Source organism: Phalacrocorax carbo, chromosome Z, assembly GCF_963921805.1.
Source record: "Phalacrocorax carbo chromosome Z, bPhaCar2.1, whole genome shotgun sequence".
Lineage (NCBI taxonomy): Eukaryota > Metazoa > Chordata > Aves > Suliformes > Phalacrocoracidae > Phalacrocorax > Phalacrocorax carbo.
In genome coordinates this window covers 34,538,836-34,551,005 of record NC_087548.1, presented here as the reverse complement: position 1 = coordinate 34,551,005, position 12,170 = coordinate 34,538,836, and the positions used below count along the sequence as shown (strand labels likewise).

The window sequence follows — 12,170 nt, the reverse complement described above, 5'->3', positions numbered from 1 at the left end:
TTTCAGTGTACGGCACAATTCTCCCATGACATATGGGTAGCCCGTTAACAGTTACACTCGTTGAAGTGGCCCTGTGAAGGCAAATGCATTTGCAGTCACAGATCAGGAAAAGTCCTCTAAAAATTATTGCTCTGGCTTCATGTTTGCTCTTCTCACTACTGTATAGTTTTGAGAAGACTAGAACAATAGCCTAAAGTTGGAGTTTGCAATGCTTGAATGACTTCTCAAAGTTGTCATGTTTTTGCGCTCACCCATCCAAATTCTGTTATTCAGAAAACCTTCCTGCTCAAGGAAAAGATTCTTCAGTACCAAACTACATAAAAACACTGCATTGCCACTCTTTTATCATCGTGTACTTTATTCTCAACACACATCATTTGGCTTTGCCCAACACAGAAAATGGTCTGTATTAGCAGCCAAACCTAAAGCACAAATTCAGACTTGCAATGTGGCTGGAACAGGTATTCTCCAGGCACCCTTCCAAACTTACATGTTAGTCTCATCCCAGGAAGGACGCTAAATATTCACTTCACTGGTTTTCTGAAGATGTGGCAAACCAATGCAGATCCTCTTTCTGCTTACTTAGAAATGCTTCACAGTTTCCTCCTTGCTGTCAGGACTGTTTTTCCTACTCATTTATAATTATTGGAAGGGTCAAGGTCAGAATCTGAAGCTTTGTAAATTTTTTTTTAAAAAAATCTTTTTCAGCAAACACTCTATTAAGAAAGTTGTGTCCAAAGTTTGCTATGTCTCATAAGCACATACCTGAGTTACAAAAAGCAGTGCAACCACTTCAAATAGAACATTTCCTTAAACCAGCAGAAATTCTGTAGGAAGACAGAAAAATATACTCAGAAAAATGCAAAGCAACAGAGCTGTTCTACCTTGTTTCTACCTTGGGGTGAAAACGTGGGAGCTTGGAAACACTCAACACATCTGTTACATTATAATTCTTGGATGCCTGCTTCCTTCTGTGTCTAGAGAGAAGTGGGTTTCATGGCCAAGGCAGCAATGCAGTAAAATTACTCTCCTTCTGGAAGCGTTTTAGTCATGAATGCAGCTGGTATCTAACAACAGCAAACAAAATTACAAAGTAAGTCAGTAAAGTGTTTATAAAGTCTGAAACTCCCAGTAGTTAAATAGCAGTTTAACATTGCTTTACAGGCCCTAAAATGCTTTCAACTCACCTGGCACAGCACCCACCAGGGCCATACAGTAGTGTGAGGAGTTTATTTTACAGCACAGCAAATGAAACATTCAGATAACTTCTCCTAGCAGCTTAGCTAGTTTGTGTTTCTTGTTAATTAACAAATGTGCCATACCATTCTCTTGACAAAACCTAAGTCTTAAGAAATGCCAGGTTGGTGGGGAGGGAGATGGATTAGATTGCTGAGAGCAGGGTTGCATAGCTGTGCCAGTATTGCTCTTCTCCATGTTTATGGAAGCTCTAGGAGATATTGCATATTCTGACAAAACAGAGTAGCTAACTTTAAAACCTGTCATAATACTTATATTCTCTACAGTCCTCTCCTTATCTCCTCTCAGGGAAAGAGGGAACCTTCCTTTGGAGCAAATTCAAGGAGGGAATCCTCAGACACATTTTATTCCACGTGCTCATCTGCAGGTAAGCAGCCAGAGAGACTCACCGCTGGAACACAGCACAGGATATTTCTGAAATAACTGACCATCCAAGTATGCTTCTAGCTTTGAAAAACCTCGAGCTGTGCTATTTATCCCTTTCAAAGCATACAAGGTAGCTTACAGACCCTCTGGATGTACTTTGGTCACTTATTTTGGTCACCTTCCAGACTAGGATTCCTTCCACATGCTTATCATGAACACTTCCCTGACACAGTCAAGCATCTCTTGAAGCTTGCAAACTGCTCAGGTACGTGGCTGAACAGCTTTTCAGAACTCATTGAAGAGAACATCTTAGGATGTACCTACCAGGCCCACTGGTCACTTTGGACACAACCGAGCTCTCACTAGAGACAAAGACAGACTTGGAAAGACATCCATTGACACCTAAGCTGTAAATGACTGGTAACAAAGAGAAAGCATGTTAAAAGCTGTGAAAAAGAAGGAAGATTACTTAGAATCATAGAACGGGTTGGGGTGGAAGGGACTTTAGAGGTCATCTAGTCCAAACCCCCCTGCAGTGAGCAGGGACATCTTCAACTAGATCAGGTTGCTCAGAGCCCTGTCCAAGCTGACCTTGAATATTTATTGGGATGGGGCATCTACCACCCCTATGGGCAACCTGTTCCAGTGTTTCACCACCCTCATTGTAAAAATTTTTTTTCTTATAACCAGTCTAAATCTACCCTCCTTTAGTTTAAAACTATTACCCCTTGTCCTGTCACATCAGGCCTTGCTAAAGAGGTTGCCCCCATCCTTCCTATAGTCCCCCTTTAAGTACTGAAAGGCTGCAATAAGGTCTCCCTGCAGCCTTCTCTTCTCCAGGCTGAACAACCCCAACTCTCTCAGGCTGTGCTCATAGAAGAGGTGCTCACTTTTGTGGCCCTCCTCTAGACCCACTCCAACAGCTCCACGTCCTTCTTGCATTGAGGGCTTGAGAGCTGGACACAGCACTCCAGGTGGGGTCTTACCAGAGTGGAGTAGAGGGGCAGAATCACCTCCCTCGACCTGCTGGCCACGCTGCTGTTGATGCAGCCCAGGATACAGTTGGCCTTCTGGGCTGCAAGTGCACATAGATGGCTCAATATACTTCCAATAAGTATAGTTAAAATCTTTCTCCAAACCACATCCACCAATACTGGTTATGTTACAAAACACAGTCTAGACATGTTGCAGACACAATCCTTTAGCCATGTTTTGTTTTGACAGAAGCCACTACATAGCTGTGAATTCAACAATTACTGAATTAAGTATCCTAGCCGGACACCTCTCTACTACAGAAAACAAATAATAATACCATGTGGATTACAATGCAACTGTTTCAATGGACACAGAGAAAAATATTGTCTCGGTCATTCTAGGTTTTACTCCTCGCACAGCTACAGCTTGCTATAGACACAAAATAAAATCATACTTGGCTCTACAAATACCAACATTTGTATACCCACATAGCTCTGTGTCTCATGGTACAGAGTAAAAAGCAAGCTCAGAAAGCAACTTACCCTCAGGACAAAGCTTACTACTTCTTAATCAGCATTACTATGGTGAGTGCAGGCACAGGTTTCCCAGCTAGATCTGGTTTGTAGCCATTCACCTGATAAAGGAAGAGCCCTTCACAGTCATATCCTTAACTGCAAAGGACAGATGTGCAGGAATGTTTTACCTTCTACATTAAAGAAACATCATTATTTTAATTAGTAATCTTCTTGGCTTTTATGGCAGCCATCTATTTCAGAACAAATATTTCAACCTCTTCCTCAAACTCTGTAGCAGTCACTCCTATCCACTTCACTCTCCAACCCTTCCCCAGTCCTTGAACTGTCTGCCACAAAAAAAAGTTAATGTTTTTATTTAGTGGCTGAAAAGACCAAGATTCACAGGTTTCATATTCTTAGTACTATGATTCCCTTTTGGCGTTAACTGAAGTTATCCAAAATCAAGGATGATATTTCAAAGCTGTGCTTGAAAACAATGCAGTATGTACAAGGCCACTGGGTGGAAAGACAGAAGAGCTTAAGTTACCAAAATACATCCAGACTTCACTAACAAGAAAACCATACATATGAAAGTATTACAGAATTGGGTCAGGGGTTTGGGGTGGGGTTTTTTTGTTTGTTTTTTGTTTGTTTGTTTGTTTGTTTTTTTTTCCCTAAGCATTCAGTAAACTAATCAGCCAAAACTAGGTAATCTTGTTCTTCAGAATTGCTGTGTTGATGGACACCCTCACATTTCAGCACAAATTCAAGTTTCTCCTGCCTACTTCTTCATATGCTTTCAACAGCTGCAATTAACAGTTTAGTCAGCACTGTAAATAACGTAATAGCTTTCTGACAAGCCTGCAAAAAGCCATTTTTTGTTGCAGGTATATTAGAGCAATATTTGGTCAAGCTATTTCTGAGTCACCACAGCTTATCCTACATAACCCCAGTTCAGAAGGCTTTCATTCACAAAAGCCATGCTAAAGTTTCATGCACCCCCTGTTACCTGTGTTTCAGTAGGAATTTAAAAATATCTATACAGAAGATTACAGACTGTGTAGGGGACAGATCTGCTGATTTGTGGTGGCCTTAGAATTGCTATCCAAATAGTTACAGACTTCTCAAATTAAGAAACTACATGATATTTGATACCATCTCAGGCTCCTGTTGCCCTACTAGACACCAGCTCCCATTCCATACCAGTAAGGATAACTGGGTGGCTGAAGCCAAAATTCAACACAGAGAACAAATCACATGAAGGCAAAAAGTAAACCACCATAGGTAAATAATTATAAGTAGCAGCTCCACTTAAGAGAGTGAGGGCTGGAAAACAAAGGCTACAAGTCTGCCTTCGTGACAAAAAAGTTTCCCTTTTATTATGAGATTCCCAATAATTTTCTGTTCAGAACTCTTCATCTTTACAAACAGCAATCTGAGAACCACCTTTTGGAACTGATTACATGTAAGATGCTCAACTTCCATCATTATAAATGCAGGTGAAAATCCAAGAGAGAAATTGCACTCAATTTAATTAAATTCCAATTGCTTTTCAACAGCTCAGTTCTTCTGCCTTTTTATTCCAATAACTTCATCCTCATTTGTTCCAGATTCTATTGTCCAGCCTTTCTTCCAGGACATGGACAGAAATGAAACATGTAGGAAATAAAGATGCTCACTGTGGAAAGCTTACTAGGTTTTGAGCTTGAAGGCAGAGAACAGACAAAGGATCTTGTAACCGTTAAAAAATGAATTTAAAAATGTATTCTTCTTTAGCTATTTACTGTTAGGAAAATCAAAAAGTACTGAAGAGTAGAAATGCACTTGTTGGCCATCACTTCTGCTCATTATATGTATTTGGTATTGTGCTTTTCAAGTTTTTCCTGCTCACACATAAAAGGTACTTTTTTAATTATTGTAAGCCGTTAGTATGCACACAAAGCAAAGTATCCACACAAAATTATGATGATCAAAGGGCTGGAGAATCTGCCTTATAAGGAAAGACTGAAGGAGTTACCTCTTTCCTCCCTGGAGAAGAAAAGTCTCAGGGGGGACCTCATCACACTATTCCAGTACTTAAAGGGCTGCTACAAAGAGGACAGTGGCTCTCCCTTCACAAGGACCCACATGGAGAAGACAACAGGCAACAGGTACAAGTTCTACAAGGAGAGGTTTCATCTTGATATAAGAAATAAGTTTTTTACAGCGAGGACAATCAATCACTAGAACAACCTCCCCAGGGATGGGGTGGAGTCGCCATCACTAGAGGTTTTCATGATGCGATTGGACGGAGTCCTAGATAATGTCATCCATTTCTCCCTTTCCTGTGAAAAGTTGAACCAGATGATCTTTTGAGGTCCCTTCCAGTCCAGGCTATTCCATGAAAATCATGCTGTTCTTCTGATTTCATCAGAAAGTTTGTAATCTATGTGCTAAAAGTTGTTATAAGTCACTTCAGTTGTAGAGCTCTGTGCACAAAGGGTTTAGTCTTCATGTCTTTTCATTACAAATTGTCAGCAGGCTTTAAAAAACAACTTCAAAGCCAAAACGCTTCCTCTAACCTTGAAACAAAGTAATCAGGTAAGAAACATCATTAAATGGTAACACATTCTTTGAAATAAGGGCTGGCAATAGTCTCATCTGTACATGGGCAGTCTAACGGGAAGCCTTGAATGATGCATGCCTGAAACTGCTTTGATAGTCCATACATAAGGCAGAAGCACTTGTACGGAGGTATTTCACACTGATGCTGCTAGGTAATGTATCAGCAATGTTTCACAGGCTCTTGGTCAAGCAGTAGCTAGTAATATAAGCACATAGTCATCTGTACTTCCTGGGGACTTAAAACCTTCAGCAGCTGCTACAGCTGAATGAGAAGGGCTACAAGCACTGACTGAGTACCGCATAGAGATGTTCCACAATTCAAATCCTTTTGCCTGACACCGGGTGAGATTTGCCAGTCAAAAGATATGTTTAAATATGCATTAATTTAAATAACCTTGCTCACCTCGTCCTTCCAAAGATGGTCTGAAAAGATGGAAAACTCGGCAAAGTTCTGGTACTATAATGCAGTTGCAAATTTTTCCTGCTAGATTTGATCAGTTTCCCTAAGGATCAATCTACAGATCCCTTTTAGACAGAGTATCCTGGTGCCAAATCTGCATTATATGTAAAAATTACAGACTCCTCTACCACATCATGCAAATCTGATGGTCTGAAGGAGAGAACTCGTTAGCAAGATCCAAGATTACCATCTTTTTCAGTAAACTTCAGGAGGACTTGGGGAAATAAAGTTTCTTTATGCCTTCCTTCTTCCAAGAAGAGCCTCACTTTAGGGATTCACTGAATAACTGCTCACTAAGAAACCAACGTTAATCAAACCCTCCTACACAGGCTTGAGGCTTAGCCACTAGTAATTTTATATTTAAGATTTTATCTTCAATCAAGTTTTTAAGCAAAAATTCCAATTAATCTAATAGAAAAACAGCATCTGATACACAGCTTTGCACTGCTGACTAGACACACTGAATCAGATCTTGGCTTCAATTAAGTCAATTGATGTTATCATACAAAACAGTGAATGTAGCAGTCTGTACCTACAGCATATGTTAAAGAGATGTTTCAAATCACAGTTGTTGACTTTTTTAAAAGGGTCCTTTAAAGAAACTAATAAATGCAGACCCCCCACAACTGTGGATCTAAGAAATCTAAGCAAATCTGAAGTTGTTCAAACTCTTAAGAGCTGGTAGAATAGAGTTACAGCAGCTCTGCCCTCCAACCTAAACCTTCATTTACATGCTAAGGATACATTAAAAAAAACCCAAAACAACAAGAAAAAAAACCCACAAAACAAAACAAAACAAAAAAGACAATAAAAGAATAAGACAAGGATTGTCATCATAATGATCATATTTGCCTTAATTCCAATTGGTAAAAAGCACTTTTAGTTCTGCCTCATTTTGTCAGGGCTCCATGTTAATTAGCTTTTTAAATTAGAACCAGGAAAGCAAAGGAGGAGAAAAATTCAACTACTGAGAGAGCATAGGAATATGCCTCTATTTCAGATAGCTTCACCTTAAATCTGACAGGTTCAGCTTCTTGGCAATAGAATTGTTTCCATTTCTTTATCCCTTCACCCTGAAAACTGCTGCACTCAGAATACAGCTTCGCCTTCAGACTCATTAACAATATTCGATCCTCAACAGTGTTCACTGGAAGGGATCTCATCTAAAAATCCCAGCACTGCCATTTACTCCTGACTTCCAAGACACAGGTTACCTTTCCTACCTGAAATATTTCTACGCAAAGCATGTTTTCGTTTTGGGTTTGTGGGGTTTTTTTTTGTTCGTCTGTTTTGTGGTGTGGTTTTTGTTTTTTTTAATTGCACGTAATGGAGACTATATTTTACTTATTTAGCTTTCAAAGGGGCAATAAAAAGTTGATTTGGAAAACTTTTAAATCAAAAGGAAAAAAAAAAGAACCCACGCTCTTTTTTTTCCATGTGTTACAGAGAATCTCCTTTTTAGTAACCCCTGAACTCGTGAAGCAGAAATAAGGCTTTTGAAACAGTATCATTTCAGGCTGCAGAATGAACCTCACTGATTATTTACTGCAGTGTGCAGCTGTTGAAGTCACATGTATTGAATGGTGGCCTCAGGAGCATAATACACTAGAAACAGGGCTGCAGCTATAAAGGGTTATTATTAATCCTCCAATAGAAGACTCCACCTAAAAGACCACAAGAGGAAAGAGTTTAACATTAACATTGTGACAAATTTCACACTGAATATAGGGCACATTGGCTAGCTGGAGGTACTCATCACATCCTAGGCTGACCAGAGCACAGTGTTTTGCTACACACTGGCAATTACATCTTGCTTCTCCAGTTACCTGATGGCCTTATACCTCAGAGGTTTTCAGGATCCAGTATCACAGCCTTGGTGGTGAAAACTGAAGGTAAAGAAGGGGAAGGAGGCCTGGCCAAGCAGGTCCATATTTCAAGAAAGACACTCAGTTGTGCTTTGTGTGTGATTCCAGTGACTACCAGCTAAAGCAGCCTTATGGGCAAAAGAATCATATGCGGGGAACAGTGAAAGGATCTGAGGAAGCAAGATGCAAGCTTCGAGGCCTTTAGCCAGTTGCCACACACACACCCCAGCAATCTGTCAGGTGCATTAACTCTTAGTCAAAACCAGCCTAAGTCAAATATTGATACGATAATAAGCTTATCTTTTAACATTCCCCTGCAGCAGATGACACAAGAGAGTTAAATCACTTCTACCATTTCATTTATGATCTTCCAGCCCAAGCACATGGCAACTTGATGACAGAGAGTTTTCAAAGCTGCCACTATCTCTCTTTTCCTCAGAAGTATCCAGTCCAACAGATATCACTATTTTGTTCTGAAGCAAGACAAGCACTGGCTTCTCTTATAAAAGATAGATGGAAGATCAATTTCTTTGGAAGGATGAAGTATGCATTGACAGGAAAGGACATGGCCCTCCAGTTTTAAATGAACAGAAACTTCCACCTACTTCCACTCCTGTATGTTTGAATTTACTCTGGCTACTGAAGGATTATACACTCACTGAGCTAAGGCTTTCTATCTACTCCCACGCATTATGAACAGGTTCAGGTATGCTTCCCTTGTTCTGTACTGTCAGGGGCCAAACAAGAGGATGTCGGGGAACACAGAGGTATTCTATAGTAGCTACAAGCTGGAAAGCAATAAGAAAATGTAGTAAACACATCCTTAGCACAGTCAAGAGTTTTGGAATCACTGTGATTTAAATGCAATGATAAGTCAAAACATACTAAGACAGTATCTATTAAATGGATTTGGTTGTCAGATTTAGTTGAAATTTGTCAGCACAGGCACAGTCATTGTGACGAACAATAGCTGTGTGAGAGGACAGATGTTGAGCCACATAATTGCACGAACTGTATAACGTCAAATTAAAAAAAATAAAATAAAGAACCAAAAAAAAACCCCAAACCCAGAAAATAGCCACATCTGTCCAAAATGTCTTCATTAACAAAGACAAGACTACAAGATGAGGAGACAGTACTGCTCAGCATCAAAGATCAAGATGTCAGCATAGTAACCAATGTCCAGTTTTTTTTTATGGAGAGCCTGAAAAACCTTGTTTTGTAATTGCTTATATAAAGTTTCTCTCAAGTCTGAAGGAAGCAAACAAAAAAAGCACAGATGTGTCTTTCCAACATTCAGTGAGTGGGCTGCAGAAGCTGCCATCATAGTGCAACTAGAAAAAGATCATTGATGGACAATATATGGGTTTTAAAAACCTCTAACCTTTCTTTTTGCATGTCTACTACTGCAGCAGCTATAAACTACTTTTCTACATGTTCAAGGCCTTGCAGTGAAGGCAAAGAATAATATGCTAGTCAGTCACTGAAGTGACAACAGGAGAGGTAAAGGGTGTTGGGACTAAAACACATGCTGAGGGCAGGGATGAAACTGGGTGGCAGGAGGAAGGAGAGGCAAATTGAAGATTGTGACATGTAACTTGCAAGTGTAAAGTATGAGAAGAGACCAACTCAAAAGGAAAAGGTGATGGGGGCAAGTCACTTGGGTTTTTTCCCCACCTTAATAGGCCTAACTGCCATGACATGTCTCGACAGACCAAAAACTCTGGCTACCTTGTTTCCTTTGCTGCCCAACATCTCCAACCGTTTTATATTATAAGCTACCTGCAGGTCACTCTACCTACCACCTTTGTGAAAGCTAAATATTAAAAATAGACATGAGGTATGCTGATAATGTAGAACTCTTAAAACTGAAATTCACAGTGATTGTTACACTAAAATACATTGATAGCTTGATTTATGAGGATCTCTTAAACCATATGAAGCCCTACAATATCGTGATGTATAAATAACCTCTCAAGATTAAGCCCATCATCTTGGCTATTAACTCTCAGAATATCCATTCTTGATTTTGCTTTTCCCCTGACAAGCTTATTCTTTAAAAACTCTTACAAACCCACCTGCCTTCTTCTCATATATTTGTAAGGTTGCACAGGGACCGATGGTATGGCATTATACTTGTTCATATAGGATGAGATTGCTTTGTTTGCCGTAAACGGCTGAGTTCCAAAATAATTGTATAAAGTCATCTCAACACGTTGCCAGCAAAATCCTCATTCCAACAAGATCAAATTCCATACTGTTTCCAAATAAACTTAGTGGCAAGACCTACGGAAAGAACTGCTACCAGGGAGTCTTTTGGGACCTCATGTAGCAATTGTACACCAATAAAAACGGAAGCCAACTATGCTTGCACATCTGAATTACTCTGCATCGTCAGAATCATATCTGCTGAGTGTTCACTAGTTGCTTGCTCGCTTGCAAAGAGAGGTTTTTTGGTTTGCCTTAGAAAAATGAAACCAGTTTTACGGCATCATCAAAATATAAATTTATTGAGATCATGACATACCAAGTCGGACAAGCACCTGCACTAAGATAGTAAACAAGTTAGAAGTTCTGAACTAAATAAGCACCGTCCCACCACAGACCACTAGCAAAAAACCTCTCTGCCAAATTATAAATAGTTGTTTGTTCAAAAATTACCGTGCATCTTCTGCACAGTCTGTTTGTAACTAAGTAAGTCTCTGAAGACCAACATCCAGAAATTGAGTCACTGAACACAGGCCAAGTTTTCAGCCCGAAAACATCCAGTGTCTCTTCAGGTACTAGTCATCAGCAGGAATCAGATGCGATGCAGAAAATGCATTTGTAAGACAGATTAGTGTGCTTATTTGTTTATTGATACACCAGGTTTCAGCACTTGCAGCGAGCTAACAGGAACAGAAGCCAAGAGCGAGTCACCAGCGAACTGCCACTCTGCGGGAAAAGTTACACGCCCCCCACGCCGTTCAGTTGAACGACCTCCTCCTCCTCGTCCTCCTCACCTGGGCGGCAGCAGCGGCGGCGGCGGCGGCAGAGCTCGCACCCCCCCAGCTGCCAGCCCGGCGGCTGCTCCCGGGGCCGGACTGCGCCACCTCCTACGGCGGGGCTGGGGGGGAAAGCCGCCCCCGTCCATGGCCGGCCCCGCGGGGAGCGCTGCCCCCGGGGTGCCGGTGCCGCCGGCAGGGAGGCGGCGGTGCAGGAGGGCTGCGAACGCCCCGGGGGTTGCCGCGGGGCCCCCCGGCCGGCGCCCGGCTACTCACCATCTCCTGCCTCAGGAGGTGAAGTTTCGTCTCCAGCCTGGCCAGGGCGGCGGCGCGGCGGCGGCGGGGGCCCGGGGCCCCGGCGGGGGCGGCGGCGGCGGCGGCGGGACGTCCCGGGAGCTCCTCCCCGCGCAGCGGCCGCGCCAGGCTCTCGGGCACTTTGCGCCCCAGCTTTTGCTCGACGTCGCGGAGGTCTGGCGGGGCGACGGGCTCCATGGCTTGCCCCGGAGGGGTCCGCGGCGGCGGTGCCGGCACTACCCGCGGCCGCCCGGCCGCTGCGGGGGCGCGGAGACGCGGTAACCGGCGGCGGGGCCGGCGGCCGAGCCGCGCAGATGACCCGCCGCAGGCATGGGTATTTCCTGGGCCAACCAGACCGCCCCCGGCCCTCCTTTGCCACCGGGTAGCACGACAAAAGCAGGCAGGCGGAGAAAAACTCCCCCTACGCCAAGCGGGTCGCGCCCCGGCCCTGCTCCGTCCGCGGGACGGCGATGCGCCCCGGCAGCTGCCGCCCGCGCACCGGGATCCGAGTCATCGCGCCTCCCGCCCGGCCCCAACTTTAAAGCGCGCAGGCAGGTGGAAGAGGCGCGGCGCGGCCCTCCTACCGTAATGCCTGGAAAAGAGGCGCGGCGGAGCGGCGGAGCGCCCCCGCACGGCGGGGAGTGAGCCCCCCAGCCGGGAGCTGCCGGGCAGGGCTCGGGAGCGGCGAGTTCCCTCGGGAAAACGGGAGGGACGAGAGGAGAGGAAAACAAAAAGTTAGAAAAGAAACAGTGAAGAAAAAAAAAAGAGATTAGAAAATAAAATAGTCTTCTGAGATCTGTGACTTTAGATCAGTTTCCAACTGGGATAGGAGTATACATATGGTGTGAAT

At 43.0% G+C, this 12,170-nt stretch overlaps 1 protein-coding gene across 1 annotated transcript in view; it reads right to left on the bottom strand.

Moving 5' to 3' along the window:
• LURAP1L (leucine rich adaptor protein 1 like) overlaps positions 1-11,916 on the bottom strand; it is a 28,302-nt gene extending 16,386 nt beyond the window's left edge. Inside the window, exon 1 of the mRNA XM_064438314.1 lies at positions 11,303-11,916. Within this exon, the coding sequence (XP_064294384.1) occupies positions 11,303-11,518 (216 nt within the window). The 5' untranslated portion in view covers positions 11,519-11,916. The remainder of the gene's footprint in view (positions 1-11,302) is intronic.
• Between the last annotated feature and the right edge of the window lie 254 nt (positions 11,917-12,170).